The 17,150-nt window shown below is 43.8% G+C and overlaps 2 protein-coding genes across 4 annotated transcripts in view; one reads left to right on the forward strand and one right to left on the reverse strand.

Moving 5' to 3' along the window:
- tmem131 (transmembrane protein 131) overlaps positions 1-4,196 on the forward strand; it is a 54,833-nt gene extending 50,637 nt beyond the window's left edge. For all 3 annotated transcript variants that reach the window (XM_054788561.1, XM_054788560.1, XM_054788562.1), the window contains exons 37-41: positions 1,553-1,668; positions 2,852-2,933; positions 3,008-3,093; positions 3,170-3,324; positions 3,409-4,196. In XM_054788561.1, the coding sequence (XP_054644536.1) occupies positions 1,553-1,668; positions 2,852-2,933; positions 3,008-3,093; positions 3,170-3,324; positions 3,409-3,678 (709 nt within the window). In that variant the 3' untranslated portion in view covers positions 3,679-4,196. The remainder of the gene's footprint in view (positions 1-1,552; positions 1,669-2,851; positions 2,934-3,007; positions 3,094-3,169; positions 3,325-3,408) is intronic.
- Positions 4,197-4,364: 168 nt separating this feature from the next.
- On the reverse strand, positions 4,365-16,857 carry si:ch211-201h21.5 (uncharacterized protein LOC555526 homolog). Its single transcript, XM_054788563.1, has 5 exons — positions 16,656-16,857; positions 16,296-16,478; positions 16,113-16,224; positions 6,714-6,850; positions 4,365-6,623 (listed from the first exon to the last, which is right to left on the reverse strand). Exons 1-5 carry the CDS (start codon positions 16,836-16,838, stop codon positions 6,255-6,257), a joined length of 984 nt encoding a protein of 327 aa, XP_054644538.1. The 5' UTR covers positions 16,839-16,857; the 3' UTR covers positions 4,365-6,254.
- Positions 16,858-17,150: the final 293 nt, after the last annotated feature.

Raw genomic sequence — 17,150 nt, forward strand, 5'->3', positions numbered from 1 at the left:
TTTAGTACACAAAGATTTTTTTTCAACTTTGATTAAATAAATGCTTTTATCCAGTGGGTGTAATATGGCAAGTTAGTGCGTGCTGCCGAATAGTGCGTGCAAAACGGCTAAACACTGCCGAACAGTGCGTGTAAAACTGCTAGTTAAACAGTGCCAAACTCTGTGTGTAATGTTGCTATTTCCAAACAGTGCGTGTAATAGGGATAGTTAAACACTGCCGAACAATGCATGTAAAGTGGCTAGTTAACAGTACCGAACAGTGCGTATAATATGGCGAAACACTGCCAAACTGTGTGTAATACGGCTAAACAGTAGCCTACTAGAGAAGTCATTCGTTGCTGTCTTCATCCTCCTCCTGGGAACTAAAACTACTAAAGTCCTCCTCTTCACAATTTAACAGCCTCCTCATTCCTTCATCAGACTTTTGTCAGTCTCTCTCCCCCTTTTATTGTTGCTCTCGGCGTCTTTTTTCTCGAGGCAAATTAGCCCTTTAGCTTGAGCTGTCCTTGTGATCAAGCAGTAGTCCCAAGTTGCGGAGCGTCTAAACTCACTATTTGACAAGACAAAAACTCACAAACTTGTACTCTTTTGGATCGGACATGCTGGCTCTGTTTATTGAACATAACGTGAGCACAGTGTACAAACTCATGCCAAGCTAAAACTCGCCTTTTATATGATCATCTATGCGAGCCACTTTCCAGGCATGACCAGTCAACCTACATTAAATCAAACTGTTACTAGCAGTCCAAACAGAAGCTGCAGTAATTCTACACTTGATCCAATGTACATTAGATACGGCAGATGAGGACACGGTCGCTGCACAACACCTCCAAACGTGATATTAGCGTCCACTTCACTACTTCCCGAAGCTGTACTCTAAGCATCATGGGAAATGTAGTTTTAGTCATAAATTTGCTGCATCACTGTACAAGCTGCAGGGTTCAAAGCATGAGAAAGACGTAGCTACTTTTATACCGAAATTACGGTAAACATTTTTTTAAACAAATGGGAAAAATGTATTGAATTAGTGTCTGTTCCGGTTAGAGTCTGACCTTCTGGAATGAATTAATGCCGCTAACCAAGGTTCCACTGTATTTTCATAGTTCGAGCATAGAAAACATGTTTACCACCTACGTTTAACATGATTAAAACCCTCTACAAATGAAATAACAACGGCATAGTTACCTTTATACTCCTATTACTCAATATAGTGGACATAATAAGAGAAATATAGGACATAATAATTGATTGTTCCGGGTTCTGGACAGTTGTACCAGCGGTGTCTTTGGTCTCTTAATCATTACTCATTACTGACACCTGCTGACCAGTGTAGAATATGATGTATCACATTGCGTCTTTCAATGCATTTTCTGAATGAAATGCTTAATTTAGGCCAAAAATACGTAAAATTTGCTTCAATATGCATATTTGTGACTAATATTGTCATTCAAGGTCTTGTTTGACGGTGCGCCGTGAGGTTGTTGCAGTGTCAAATATGTGCGCCACTATGCACTCTGACCTGGATCCTAAACACATCCACGTTCTTTTGCAGCGATGTCCACCAGACCAAAGCTCCAGGGAACAAAGTGTCCTCCCCCGGTCCACTCCCTGGCAAAAACGGCAACCCCACCTTTGCCGCCGTGGCCGCCGGTTACGACAAGAGTCCAGGTAGGGACGCACCTGCACGATAAAAAGATTGAATAGACACAAGAATTCAAGCATCAGCAACATTACTCTTATTTTTGGTGCACTATTTGATTAGCAATGCCTGAGATGTGGAGTTTGACTTAGCGCATACTAAACGTCCAATCAAATACCGGATATTTTCATAAACTAACATTTCAAGCAGACATTGAAAGCATCACGCACCAGTCAGTAACTTCTTGTTCTGTTGTTAAATAAAGTTTGTCAGGGGGGTGTCCAAAGGGGGCCATTTGTGGCACTGTTTTTTTTTAATTGGCCAGCGATACAGTCTAAATTCTAAAAGCAAAATTAAAAAATTAGCAGTCATTTTCAATAATACAGTCAAAATATTAAGAGAAAAAAGTTATAATTTTACGAGAATAACTTTGTATAATGAGGAAAAAATGTTTTTGTCATTTTAGTAGCATAAAGTTGAAACACTGAAGAGACAATATTTCTTGTACAAGTCGTAATGTGAGAAACAAAACACAATAATTAAGTTGACGTTTTTGGAAAATTAAGTTGCGGAAAAAGTTAGTGTTACGAGAATAAAGTCAAAATATTATGGGAACAAAGAAAGTGGAAATACGTGGGAAATGTAAAAACGGCAACAAAAAAAGCGGTAATTTTACTAAAGTCAAAATATTAAGAGCAAATGGAAATCTAACGACCCCGCGAACCCAATGAGGACAAGTGGTCTAGAAAATGGATGGATGGATGAAAATCTAACGAGAGAAAAGGTGCACTTTTACGAGAATAAATTCATAATATTGTGAGGAAAAATCATTCATTTTTAATGCTAGTAGAGTACAGTTGAAATATTAAAGGAAAACATTTTTTTTTTGGTTATTTTGGGAAAATTAGGTTGTGGTGGGAAGTCATATGGGATTAAAGTCAAAATATTATGGGAATATAGTCATAATATTATGAGAGGAAAAGTTACCAAGATTATTCATTTGGAGAATTAAGGATTTATGCGACAAAGTTGAGATGTTTTTTTTCCCAACAAGACGGCATGCAAGGACTTAAGCAGTGCAGTTTAGATGCGAGCCACTAGGGGGCATGCGTTGTGGTGTCATTTACTGATAGGCGTTATTTCTCAACATTCATGGGCAGTGAATTCTGTTTGAACGATGCAAATGTAAAAGTATGTCTGCTATTCCACCAGGTGGGTCTGGACCCGGCAGAAGTGAGAGCCAAGCAAGGAGTCTGGCTCCGATGACATCGGTGGAGAGTGACAGCTCAGACAGGTACCAAGTGATGAGCACCCTCCAGCGTCACATGACACTGCCTTCATCTCTCTCTCTCTCTCTGTGTATTGCAGCTCAGGGTTGTGGAGTCCCATCGACTCCTTCCACTCGAGCAACTCCTTCTCCGCTTTCGGGTCTAGCAACTCCTTCAACCTAACGGGTTGGTGATCCGCACGGCCGACGGCAAGCGGCTTCTTGCGCGGCAGACTTTCATGTGACAATGTCATCTTTTCCAGTGTTCAGCGGGATGAACCTCCAGAAGCCATGGGAGCCTCAGCAGAGCTGGCCCGACTTCACCGCGGTGCCGTCGTCCATTTGGGACACGCCCAGCGCCGACCCTCTGCACTCCTCCTGGCCCAGCAGCTCCAGCTCTCCCACCGCCCCCACCTCAGTAAGAGCCATCACGTGCAGCAGCAGCAGCAGCAGCGCCTTCAAACATCCGGCAGGCGCTCACGTCTTTTGTCTTGTGTCTCAGTCACTCCTAGGGAACGGACACAACCCCTGGTCCGCCACCACCACCTTCGGCAGCTCCATCTGGTCCACGACCACAGAGTCCTCCCTGCACCCGTTTCCTGTGGCCGCCAATTCGCCCACCTTGAACGACCTGGTCAGCGGCAGCCCCGCCCCGTCGCCACCGGCTTCCGGCGAGATGAACGGCACGTACAACCCGTGGAGCATGTGGCGGCCCACGCTGAGCCGACGCAGCTCCGAGCCCTGGCCGAGTTCTTTGGAGAACGGCAGTTAAAACTGCACGACTGCACTTAAAACGACACGTCACCACAGCAACAGTCGCTAAATTTTCCGTTTGTTTTTTTTTAAATTGGAGAATCCCAACAGAAAGAAGTGTTCCTTCCAGCAGAGATTTGGTTGTTTAGTTCTTTGTGACTTTTTATTGACACGGCCGACAAACAAACTTTTATTCAGAATCCTTTTAACAGCGCCCCCTCCTGGAGTAAAGGTAAAATATTAGCAGGCTAACGCTAAAGGAGATGTTTTGGCTGGTAAGGCTGAAAGTTTGGTTCATGACAGGAGAATCTCAGTTCAGTATTAATGTTAACGTCAGCCATTTTGGTTTCACATCGTTTTATTGCAAAGGTTGCTTTGGGCCACGAAAGCAGCACCGCACCTATTTGATTGGACGTCAGGGACGACTCCTTCAAACGAGCCCCCTTTTAATGTCATAAAAATCGGGTGACATCTTAAGTTTGAGGTTTGTATTGTAACTGGCCTGTCAGCGAATGAAAATAAAGGATTTCAGCAGAGCGCCTGCAATCTGGGTGATGTTTTTTCATACAAACTATTTTTCATACAAACTATCTGCCACAGGACTGCAATCTATATATGGCGCAGGCGACATCTAATTTGCATCATTGCAATAGAGGGCTGCTTGTTGAGAAGGTACGTGCTTTCATGTCAGAGCAGGTGTGTGCAAAGTGGGGCCTGGGGTTTTTTTTTGTGGCCCGTGGCACATTCTAAAAATATAAACGGGAAAACGAAAATGAGAAATGTATTTTAGGAGAATAATGTAATATGAGGAAAAATAACATTTTAGTAGCATAAAGTTGAAAATTTAAGTCTTGAAAAAAAGTTGTCATGTAAAGAGAAAAAAATAATATATGGGAATGAAGTCACAATTACAGGGGGGGGGTGCAGAAATTGAAACAGCTTTCATTTTATGAAACTTTTTTTGAGATGTTTGCCCCCTTCCCGGGTTCTTATTTTTTTGCATGTTTGTAACATGTAAATGTTTAAGATCATCAGACGAATTTAAAGTGCAACACAACTGAACACAAAATGCAGTTTTTAAATGAAACGTTTTATTATTCAGGGAGAGAAAAAATGCAAATCTACATGTCCCAGTGTGAAAAAGTGATTGCCCCCTAAACCTACAAGTAACTGGTTGGTCCACCCTTAGCAGCAACAACTGCAATCAAGCGTTTGTGATAACTTGCAATGAGTCTCTTACAGCGCTGTGGAGGAATTTTGGCCCACTCATCTTTGCAGAATTGTTGTAATTCAGCCACATTGGAGGGTTTTCCAGCATGAAGCACCTTTTTAAGGTCATGCCACAGCATCTCAATAGGATTCAGGTCAGGACTTGACTAGGCCACTCCAAAGTCTTCATTTTATTTTTCTTCAGCCATTCAGAGGTGGACTTGCTGGTGTGTTTTGGATCATTGTCCTGCAGCAGAACCTCAGCTTGAGGTCACCAACAGATGGCGGACATTCTCCTTGAGGATTTTGTGGTAGACAACAGAATTTGTGCGTCCATTTATCACAGCAAGTCTTCCAGGTCCTGAAGCAGCAAAACAGCGCCAGACCATTACACTGCCACCACCATATTTTACTGTTGGTATGATGTTCTTTTTCTGAAATGCAGAGTTACTTTTATGCCAGATGTCATGGGACACCCACCTTCCAAAAAGTTCAGTATTTGTCTCGTCAGACCACAGAGTATTATTCTTTTTGTTCAGCAGTGGTTTTCATCTTGGAACTCTGCCATGCAGGCAGTTTTTGCCCAGTGTCTGTCTTATAGTGAGTCATGAACGTTGACCTTAAGGGATGATGATGTGGGGTCTTTTGTGACCTTTTGGATGAGTCGTCGCCGTGCTCTTGGGGTCATTTTGGTTGGCCGGCCACTCCTGGAAAGGTTCACCTCTGTTCCATGTTTTCCCACATAATATCGCAACTTTTTCCTCGTAAAGTTATGACAATTTTTTTTCCCATTTTTGCAGTTTATAGTTTTTTGTTTGTTTTTTTCTTTTAAATGTGCTGTTGACCAAAGTCCAAATTACTGCTGTTTTTCCCATTTTTGCTGTTTAATTTTTCTTGATTTATTTTTAACATTTTTTTAGAAAGTGTCGAGGGCCAATAAAAGAAAAAAAGCCTGCCACCGGCCACAAATGTCCTCCAGGCCACACGTTGGACACCCTTAAATTAACAGTACTGTTGGAAAAAAGCTGCCACGGGCAGAGGCACATGCCAATTGCCATGTTATCAAAGGGGCCACATTTTCTTGGGTACTTGGCAGGATTTTTAAAAATGACTGATCGTACAGAGGGTGAAATGATTGTACAAATGAGAATTATCATACGTCTGGATACGCTGAAGACGTTAGGATGCCATCCACTCACTGTATGGCGTTGGAACGACAAGCGCCAGTCACAGAAGGTCCCATCATAATGGGTTTATAATGGGCACCACAGATAAATCATGTATGGGAAACACTGAATTTGGAAATATGTTTAATTGAAGAGAGGCAATGAAGCAGGTGTACATTTGATATGATTTGAATGATTGGTTTTTCATCCCTTTCCTGCGTCACTGCTTCATACGGGGCTGCCCGAGCGACGCCATGAGCAGCCGGGCCATCTTGGCCGTGTCACACTTGGTGAACACGGTCACGCGGTGCTTCTTCTTCAGCGTGTCGGAGAGGTCCAGCGCCATCATGCCGCGACACATGGCGCCCTGCAGCTCCACGCGCACGGGACACACGATGCTCTCCGTGACCACACTGGCGTCCACGCAGGCCGCCATGGCGTACGAGTCAAAAGAGACGAAGCCCGGCCCGAAGTAGACGTCCCGCTTATTCCTCAAGACCTCTCTGGAGTAGGCCCAGCACCTGGAGGTGATGGTCTTCATGAAGCGGGCGGCCGGAGAGTCCTGATTGACGAGCCCCTCGAAGAACTCCTGAGCGGGAGGGGATGGATCAACACCAACACAACTCATCAGGAACTCCCAAGAATGAGGCTTGTTTCATCAGCGCGCGGTCCTTCTTACCCACGTCAGAGCGTTTTGGCAGGAATATTCCCATGATGCCAGGTGGGTCGGGCAGAGGAACTCCTCCAGAACGATGTAAGCAGACTCCGGATCCTTTGCAAAGTTGAACTCTGCGCACGGCAACAAGTTACCTTTCCCTGCACAACAGCATGGTTTTGGAACCTCTTGACTGAATTTTGTCAGCAATAGATTAAACATGAAAAATTGCTTTAATTTCATTTGTGAATAGAATAAAAATAAATAAATAAAATAAATTAAAAAATGACATGAATTATGGAAGCTCATTTCCACCACTGAAAGAAAGAAATATCCCAATGGTAAGTCATAATTATGAGATAAAAACTCATAATTGTCAGATAAAAACTCCAAACTATGAGATAGTCATAATTATGAGAAAGTCATAATTATAAGACAAAAACTCAAAGTATGAGATAAAAAGTCGAAATTATGAGAAGTCATAATTATGATATAAAAAGTCATAATTATGACATAAACAGTCAGAATTACGAGATAAATCTCCAAATTATGGGATAAAAAGTCATGAGATAAAACATCAAAATTACGAGATAAAAAGTTATAATTATGGGATAAGAAAGTCCAAATTATGAGATAAAATGTCGAAATTACGAGCTAAAAAATCCTGACATAAAAAGTCTCATAAAAATTATGAGACAAAGTCATAATTTTGAGATAGGAATGCCACAATCATGAGATAAAAAGTCCTAATTATGAGGTAAAAGGTTGAAATTATGAGATAAAAAGTCAGAACTATGAGATAATAGTCATAATAAGGTAGGAAAGTCATAATTATGACATAAAAAATCATAATTATGAGATATGAAAGTCATAATTATGAGATAAAAAGTTGAAATTATGAGATAAAAAGTCAGAACTATGAGATAAAAACCATAATTAGGTAGAAAAGTCATAATTATGACATAAAATTCATAATTATGAGATAGGAAAGTCATAATTATGACATAAAATTCATAATTATGAGATAGGAAAGTCATAATTATGAGATAAAAGGTTGAAATTATGAGCTAAAAAGTCGGAACTATGAGATAAAAACCATAATTAGGTAGGAAAGTCATAATTATTGGATAAAAAGTCAAAATTATGGGATAAAAAAATCATGAGATAAAACGTCACAATTACGAGATTAAAAATCCTGAGATAAAAAGTCAAAATTATGACACATAATTATGAGATAGGAATGCAATAATTATGAGATAAAAAGTCGAAACTGTGAGATAAAAGTCAGAACTATGAGATAAAAACCATAATTAGGTAGAAAAGTCATAATTATGACATAAAATTCATAATTATGAGATAGGAAAGTCATAATTATGAGATAAAAGGTCGGAACTATGAGATAAAAACCATAATTAGGTAGGAAAGTCATAATTATTGGATAAAAAGTCAAAATTATGGGATAAAAAAATCATGAGATAAAACATCACAATTACGAGATTAAAAATCCTGAGATAAAAAGTCAAAATTATGACACATAATTATGAGATAGGAATGCAATAATTATGAGATAAAAAGTCGAAACTGTGAGATAAAAGTCATAATTATGAGGTAAAAGGTCGAAACTATGAGATAGGAAAGTCATAATTATGAGATAAAAAGTTGACATTATGATATAAAAAGTCATGATTATGAGACGGGAAAGTCATAATTATGAGGTAAAAGGTTGAAACTAGTAGTATCCCAGGTATAGCAGGTACGCTCAGATACATTGTGGCATTTATCGACTCCGGAGCAGGCGATAGATGAGGACCTTATTAAACGTGTTGCTATGCTTGTCATATGTGGCCCTTGGTGGAAAAAGTTGAAAGAAACATTGGATAACAAAGTACATTTCCTGGCCCCTCATAAGTAAGTCAACACATTGTTATCCGAAGCACTGGTGTTGGAATATTATATTCTAATATTCTAATATTCTAATATTATATTGTGCTCAGACACAGCTTGGTCCCGAATTTATTGTACATTCATTTATATCAGGCTTCGACCACATACTGTATCAGTGACGTGGCCAATCAGATATCTTCCCTCAGAACAGTCTCCAACATTCATGACGTGTAATACTCCAATGCATTCTTCATATTTACGTACGTGTTTACTTCCTTTATCTTCATTTGTGGCCTTGTTTGCAAGACATTTTTGTTCAGTGGTGATTCATTCTACCATACGTACAACAAAAGTCAGTCCAATCTTCTGTTAAACTCTACTAATTGTGCCCAATTAGCCATTTTTCATCCCCGGGGTCATGTGACTCGTCAGTGTTTGAAGGCATCAGGTGTTAATGGGGAGCGGTTGTGTTAAATTTGGTGTTATTGCTCTCACACTCTCATGCTGCTCACTGGAAGTTCAACATGGCACCTTGTGGCAAAGAACTCTCCGAGGATGTGGGGGAAAACATATTTGTTGCTTTCCATTAGGGATGTCCAAACCTTTTTCCAGTGTGGGCTACATAGTGAAAAATGAAAGGATGCAACTTTGATATTTTGTAAATATGCTAAGTTATATATTTCACCAAAAAACTGCATCTCAGCTTTGTAATATGTGTGAAACAGCCAATCAGTATCGACTAGTATTAGTATCAACTTCACTCTTTGCTCTTGTTTTCCCATTTTTGCGGTTGTTTTTCTTTTCATTTTCCAAATATGTCAATTTTCTTCTTAAATAATCTTCATAAATTGTCTTCTTGTAACAGTATGACTTTATTCCCATAATATTTTGACTTTATTCTCATAGCATTGTAACATTTTCCGCAACCTAATTTTCTAGAAATTACAGCTTGTGTTTTGTTTTGTTCTCATAATGTTGCTTGGTTTTTCTGTAATATTTCAACTCTATGCGACTAAAATGACATTATTTTTCCTCATGATATTACAAGCTTATTCTCGTAAAATTGCAACTTTTTTTCTCGTTAGAATACAACATTTTTTATCTTAATATTTTGACTTTTTTCTTGTAAAATTACAGCTATTTTTTTCCTGCTGTTGTTTTTTTTTCATTTTCCTATTATTTTCTTCTTCTTTTCTTTTCTTCTTCCCATAATTATGACTTCATTCCCATAATATTTTGACTTTATTCCCACAATATTAAACTTTTTCTCGAACCTAATTTTTCCAAAATTGACGACTTTATTTTGTTTTTTTTGTCTCTCATAATATTACAACTTAACATATTTCAACTCTATGCTACTAAAAATGACATTATTTTCCTCATAATATTATGAGTTTATTCTCATGGAATTGTGACTTTTTCTTGTTATAATTTCTTTTTAGCTTTCTCTTTATATTTCGAATTTATTCTTGTAAAATTACAGCTGCTTTTTAATTTCTTTTGTTTTTTTTTTATTTTACAACTATTTCAACTTTCTTCTTATAAATTTAGATTTTATTTCCAGAACATTTTGACTTTATTCTCATAACTTTTTGTGCAACCTAATTTTCCAAAATTACAACTTTATTTATTTTGTTTGTTCTTCATAATATTACGACTTTTAAAAAAATAATGTCTTTTCATATTTCAACTTTATGCTACTAGAACTGTTACGATGGTGTTTGTCGCTCTGCTGCCGCCTGCTGTGTGTATGCTTTCTGTGCAGCTTCAGCCGGTGTGGGTGGAGTCCCCAGCACACACCTGCAGGCAATCTCATCAGATTACCTTCATATACTCAGCAGCAACTCAGGACCAGTGCCAGATTGTACTCCTTGCTACCTGTTCCCCGCTTTCTGGCTCACCCTTGTCCCTCTGCTCAGTACTACTTCCTGTTACACTAGTTATTGTTCCAGCTCAGGTTTGCCTGCAGTATTTCTTAGTTGCATTCTAGTTATTCCTGTCAGCCTTCTGCTGGCAGCGTTTTGTGTTTTTCTACTTTTGGTTTGTGACTTTCCCCTGTGTTGTACTTTTCCCGCTCGGGACACTTTATGTTATTAAATACCTTTTGTTTCTATTTTTGGTCTGACTCCTTGCGTTGGGTTCCGCCCCTTTTTACAAGTGGCGACTCCCACTTGTGACAGAACAATCTGGCCACAATGGAGCCCGCAGGAGTGGACCACTTCCGCAGCGCCCTGTCTCATCACGGCCAGCTGGTCAGCGACCATGAGAAGAGGCTGCGTGACCTCACGGACACTGTTTCCGCACTCACCCTAGCGGTCGACAGCATGGACCAACGTTTAGCAAGGGTATGTGCACACCTGCTGCAGGAGGACGAGGCAGGCACAGCTGCAGTGATTACCTCCACTCCTGCCTCATTATCGACACTGATTACTAACTCAGGACGGGAACCTAGTATTCCTCACCCTCCTCGTTTTTCGGGTGAGTCACAGTCCTGTGAACAGTTTTTGCACCAATGTTCGCTGGTGTTTGATCAACAGCCAACTACTTACGGCTCGGACCCAGCACGTATAGCCTTTATTATGCGCTTACTTACCGGCAGAGCAGCTACATGGGCTATGGCCATTGGCAAGTCAGTTCCTGCCACGCGCACTTCTATGCAGACATTTCTGGCAGAAATGAGACGAGTATTTCACCACCCGGTGCATGGTAGAGAGGCCGGGGGTCGGCTACTAGAACTGAAACAGAGGGGACGTACGGTGGCGGATTTCGCTATTGACTTCCGCGTCATGGCTGTCGAGAGCGGCTACACCGATACTGCCGTTCTTCGGGACATTTTTCGTAGGGCTCTAAATCCTCGCATAAAGGACGAATTAGTGGCCAAGGACTACTCTGTGTCATTGGACGAACTCATAGATCTAGCTATTAGATTGGACAATCGCATTAGGGACCGAGCAAGGGAGCACGCGGAAGAGAGGAGGATCGATACCCGTCCGTCTACTCCGCGACCCGTATCAACCCCGCCGATGGAGAGGAGACCCGCCCGGTACCTGCCGATGGAGACCGACTCGACACCCACAGAGACCCCAATGCAGCTGGGAGCTCGCCGTCTTACGCAAGCCGAAAGGACCCGCCGCCTCAAGATGGAATTATGCCTGTATTGCGGCGATCCGGATCACCGGCTCCAACGATGCCCTGCTAGACCTGGACAGAGGCGGGGATCGATCTTGGGATCGGCCGAGAGTCTCACATCGGTATCAGGGATCGATCAACCCAGGGTTGGGGATCGCCCTGCGCTCAGGGATTGTGAGTATAAGACCAATGCCACCCCTTTTCAGTCTTGCACACCCCCACACAGACTACAGGTCCATGGAACTATCATGGGAGGGGGGAATAATATCCAAGTGACTGCACTCATTGACTCTGGTTCTGATGACTGTTTTTTGGACCCTAAATTTGCTAAGTCTTGCAATCTGAAGCTAGTTGAACTACCTTCCCCTAAGGAGGTACAATCCTTGGATGGGCGTCTCTTGGCGGCGGTGTCTCACCAGACCGAACCCCTATCACTCCGGTTGTCGGGTAATCATTTTGAGAGTATCCGTTTCTATTTAATTCCGTCTCGTTCCACCCCGGTTGTTCTTGGTCTCACGTGGCTAAAATTACACAACCCTTCGATTGATTGGAACAGAATGTGTATTAATAACTGGAGCCCCTTTTGTCACGCCAACTGTTTGCGCTCTGCTGTCACCGAGACCCCCGTTGCCCACGTTGTTGAGGAGAGGATTGAGCTAGCTGGGGTACCCAAGATCTATCATGACCTTAAGCAGGTGTTTAGTAAAGACAGCGCTCAAACTCTTCCCCCGCATCGTCCTTACGACTGTGCGATTGAGCTGCTACCTGATGCTAGCCTGCCCAATGCCAAATTATATAATGTTTCGGCTCCTGAACTGCAAGCCCTCAAGGACTATATTTCCTCCTCGCTTGCTTCCGGATTTATCCGCCCGTCATCTTCCCCGTTGGGGGCGGGATTTTTCTTTGTAGCTAAGAAGGATGTCACTTAGGCCTTGTATCGACTATAGGGGGCTCAACAGTATCACTCTCCGCAACCGGTATTCTCTCCCACTTATGGACTCCGCCTTCTCCGCTTTGCATTCCGCGCAAATATTCTCCAAATTAGATTTACGGAACGCATATCACTTGGTACGCATAAAGAGGGGAGATGAGTGGAAGACAGCCTTCAATACACCTATGGGGCACTTCGAGTATTTGGTGATGCCATTTGGACTTACTAACGCCCCGGTGGTTTTTCAAAACTTAATTAACGATGTGCTAAGAGACATGATTAATCGTATTTGCTTTGTCTATCTGGATGACATTCTCATTTTCTCTAGGAACCTACAGGAACATACCCGTCACGTCCGGCTCGTCCTCCAGCGACTTCTAGAGAACCGGTTATATGTCAAGGCAGAGAAATGCGAATTTCACACCACCTCCGTGTCCTTCCTGGGGTATATTGTGGAGAAGGGTCAGATACGTGCCGATCCCGCTAAGATCCAGGCGGTGGTCGAATGGCCGACTCCGACAACAAGGAAGCATTTGCAGAGGTTTCTGGGCTTTGCAAATTTTTACAGACGATTTATTCGTAACTTTAGCAGCAAAGTCGAACCCCTGACCATGCTTACATCTTCCAAAGTACCATTTGTATGGAACCCCAAGGCGGAGGAGGCGTTTACTCAACTTAAGAGATTTTTTACTACTGCACCGGTGTTAATTTACCCTGATCCTGCTTTACAGTTCCTTGTTGAGGTCGACGCATCGGATACGGGAGTGGGAGCCGTCCTGTCGCAGCGGTCCCCAGTCGACCAGAAGCTCCACCCGTGTGCATTCTTCTCGCGTCGCCTCACGAAAGCAGAGGGTAATTATGATGTGGGAAATGGAGAGCTGCTGGCCATCGTTCTCGCGCTGCGGGAGTGGCGTCATTGGTTGGAAGGCGCAGCTCTTCCGTTCATGGTCATAACCGATCACAAGAACCTCGCTTACATTAGAACTGCTCAAAGACTCAATGCCCGTCAGGCCCGGTGGTCCCTCTTTCTCACCAGATTCGACTTCTCCATTACCTACAGACCCGGTTCCCGCAATATTAAGCCCGACGCGCTGTCCAGGACTTTTGGGACCACGGAGGAGGAGGCTGCACCAGAGACTATAATACCTGTGGCTCGGGTGGTGGGGGCAGTCCAGTGGGAGGTGGAGAAAAGGGTTTCGGAGGCTACCAGCGGTACGGAACGACCTCAAGGATGCCCACCGGGAAGACTATTCGTTCCCCAGGATCTTAGGTCGGATGTCATACAGTGGGGACACTCGTCAAAGATGACATGCCATCCTGGGGTCAGTCGCACACAAGCCGCGGTGGCGCAGAGGTTCTGGTGGCCATCCATGGCCGCTGACATAAAGGGATTCGTTGCGGCCTGCTCTGTCTGTGCCAGAAGCAAGACTCTCCACCGTGCTCCGGCCGGACTCCTTCAGCCATTACCCATCCCATCCCGCCCTTGGTCCCACATCGGTCTGGACTTTGTCACTGGACTACCTGCCTCCCGAGGCAAGACCGTCGTTTTGAGCATTGTTGACCGTTTCTCTAAGATGGTACACTTCGTCCCTCGAAACAGCGCACCTATTGGTGAGACATGTATTTCGTCTTCATGGCATACCACTTGACATTGTCTCCGACAGGGGTCCCCAATTCACGTCCCGAGTGTGGAAGGCCTTTTGCAGGACCTTGGGAGCATCTGTCAGCCTTTCCTCGGGACATCACCCTCAGACAAACGGCCAGACAGAGCGGGCCAACCAGGACCTGGGAGCGGCGTTACGATGTGTTTGCCACCAGCACCCGGCATCATGGTCCTCCCACCTCCCCTGGGTTGAATATGCCCACAACACCCTCATATGCTCAGCCACAGGTATGTCACCGTTTAAAGTTGGTTACGGTTACCAGCCTCCGCTATTCCCTGCACAGGAGTCGGATGTTGCAGTTCCGTCCGTTCAAGCCCACCTGCGTCGCGCCCGAAGGGTCTGGCGGGAGACCTTGGCAGCACTCAAACGGACAGCCGCACGCAACCAACGCCTGGCAGATCGCCATAGGGTTCCGGCACCAGACTACCAGGTGGGCCAGGAGGTTTGGCTATCGGCCAAGGATCTGCCACTAGCAGGAACCAGCAGGAAACTGGCTCCAAAGTTTGTGGGACCTTTTCCTATTGCCGCCATCATCAACCCCTCCTCCGTCAAGCTCAAGCTTCCGCCCTCCCTCAAGGTACATCCAGTCTTTCACGTCTCCTGTATCAAACCAGTTTCCTCCAGCCAGCTGTGCCCGCCGGCCGAGGCGCCGCCCCTGCCGCGTATGATCAATGGCCAGCCAGCATATACTGTGAAGGCTCTTTTGGACTCCCGGAAGAGGGGTAGAGGGTTCCAGTATTTGGTCGACTGGGAGGGATACGGTCCGGAGGAACGTTCCTGGGTCTCCCGCTCCTGTATCCTCGACCCTTCACTCATTAGCGACTTCCACCGTCTCCACCCTAGCAAACCAGGTAGGCCGTCAGGAGACGCCTTATAAGAGGGGGGAATACTGTTACGATGGTGTTTGTCGCTCTGCTGCCGCCTGCTGTGTGTATGCTTTCTGTGCAGCTTCAGCCGGTGTGGGTGGAGTCCCCAGCACACACCTGCAGGCAATCTCATCAGACTACCTTCATATACTCAGCAGCAACTCAGGACCAGTGCCAGATTGTACTCCTTGCTACCTGTTCCCCGCTTTCTGGCTCACCCTTGTCCCTCTGCTCAGTACTACTTCCTGTTACACTAGTTATTGTTCCAGCTCAGGTTTGCCTGCAGTATTTCTTAGTTGCATTCTAGTTATTCCTGTCAGCCTTCTGCTGGCAGCGTTTTGTGTTTTTCTACTTTTGGTTTGTGACTTTCCCCTGTGTTGTACTTTTCCCGCTCGGGACACTTTATGTTATTAAATACCTTTTGTTTCTATTTTTGGTCTGACTCCTTGCGTTGGGTTCCGCCCCTTTTTACAAGTGGCGACTCCCACTTGTGACAAGAACGACGTTATTTTTCCTCATAACAGTATGACGTTATTCTCGTAAAATTACAACTTTTTCTTGCTGGGTTACAACTTTTTTCTCTGCTGATTGTTCCATTTTTTGATACAGTGTCTTATTTACTCTTATTATGTCTACTATGCTGGGTAATAGGAGTGTAAAGGTGACCATAGCAGTGTTATTTCATGTCAAGAGGGCTCTAATAATCTTAAAAAGCATATTCAGATGTACTCTCACTACAAAAATATTCCATTTAGAAATAAGGAATCCTACTTCACGGATATTCCCCTATCGCGGTCGGGCCTGGAACCAATTAACTACTGTATGTAGTAAAGGAACCATATGTGGTAACCTACACATAAGCCCAAATGGACTCACCACGCCACCCGAAGCAGAACCATAATAACACAATCATAGAACAGAGATGCAATATTGACTGTTTTTTTTTTACCTTCTATGTTGCCGCCCATGATGTGAAGTTCTTTGAGCTTGTTAGGGAAACTTGGATCCACTTTGACAGCCAGGGCCAGATTGGTGAGAGGTCCAAGGGCCACCAGGCTCACCTGTGCGTGGCGGTGCCATGCTTTTAATTTGACAATTATAACGTCACGTGGCACAAAGGCGAGCATCCGACCTGGTTCTGGTTCTCTGTGACCAGTCTGATCATAGCAGTCACCGCATGTTCTCTCTGGATCTTCCTCTCCCACTGTGGGTCTTTGTCCTCCGGGATGTCTCCGAGGCCATCCGTCCCGAAGTGGTCGCTGAAGGTGTCACTGGTACCAACCAGCGACCCGGCAGAACCTCGGAACACTGGGATCTGTGGTGGCAAGTAAGTTCTACGCGGGATCATTTAATGACATGAGGCGTTCAAAGACAATTGTTGCAATGATAACTTTGACCAAACTGAATACTTCCAATATGAATATGCATATTTAGTTGTAGTTGATAAATTAGATCGTTTATTACACGAAGACCGCTATGTAAGCACACCAACCTGCTCCCGTTCACACACGTAGAGCACTTTTAAAACATTCTGGCAAACATTATCCACCGACGCGTTCCCAAACACGCAGGTGACCGCCAGCACGCTGACGTTCGGCGCCGCCAAGGCCAGCATGATAGCCTGGGCGTCATCTATGCCGCAGTCCGTGTCGATGATGAGCAGCTTCTTTGCCATCTCGTTCCCTCCTCGGAATTGTCACCTATCCAGGAGACACTTGAATCTCTCAACTGTAAATGACAGCACAGGAGGTGTGACGGATCATTCTCGCATTTGATTGGTTAGAAGTTGAAGACGCCTTACAAGGGGTTTTGTTTTCTGCCACTCGGAATATGACTGGTACTCTATCAGTATGCGTAAAGCACAGGGATAGAGAATGTATCATAAATGTAGCAATAATAAATGAGAAATCGTGTCCCATTTCATGTTGTGTGTATTATTCCATATTTGTGTAACATTTTTAAGACCCCCATTCTTCAGAATGGTCCA

The sequence above is a fragment of the Dunckerocampus dactyliophorus genome, chromosome 10, assembly GCF_027744805.1.
Source record: "Dunckerocampus dactyliophorus isolate RoL2022-P2 chromosome 10, RoL_Ddac_1.1, whole genome shotgun sequence".
NCBI classification, from domain to species: domain Eukaryota; kingdom Metazoa; phylum Chordata; class Actinopteri; order Syngnathiformes; family Syngnathidae; genus Dunckerocampus; species Dunckerocampus dactyliophorus.

Bases quoted from the DNA above. Each gene is read 5' to 3' on its own strand.
- si:ch211-201h21.5 (XM_054788563.1), bottom strand. From the start codon at position 16,838: ATGGCAAAGAAGCTGCTCATCATCGACACGGACTGCGGCATAGATGAC. The intron at 16,225-16,295 runs GTCGGATGCTCG...CGCCACGCACAG, and splicing joins TCACAGAGAACCAGAACCAG to GTGAGCCTGGTGGCCCTTGG. The intron at 6,624-6,713 runs GTAAGAAGGACC...CCTCCCGCTCAG, and splicing joins GCCAAAACGCTCTGACGTGG to GAGTTCTTCGAGGGGCTCGT.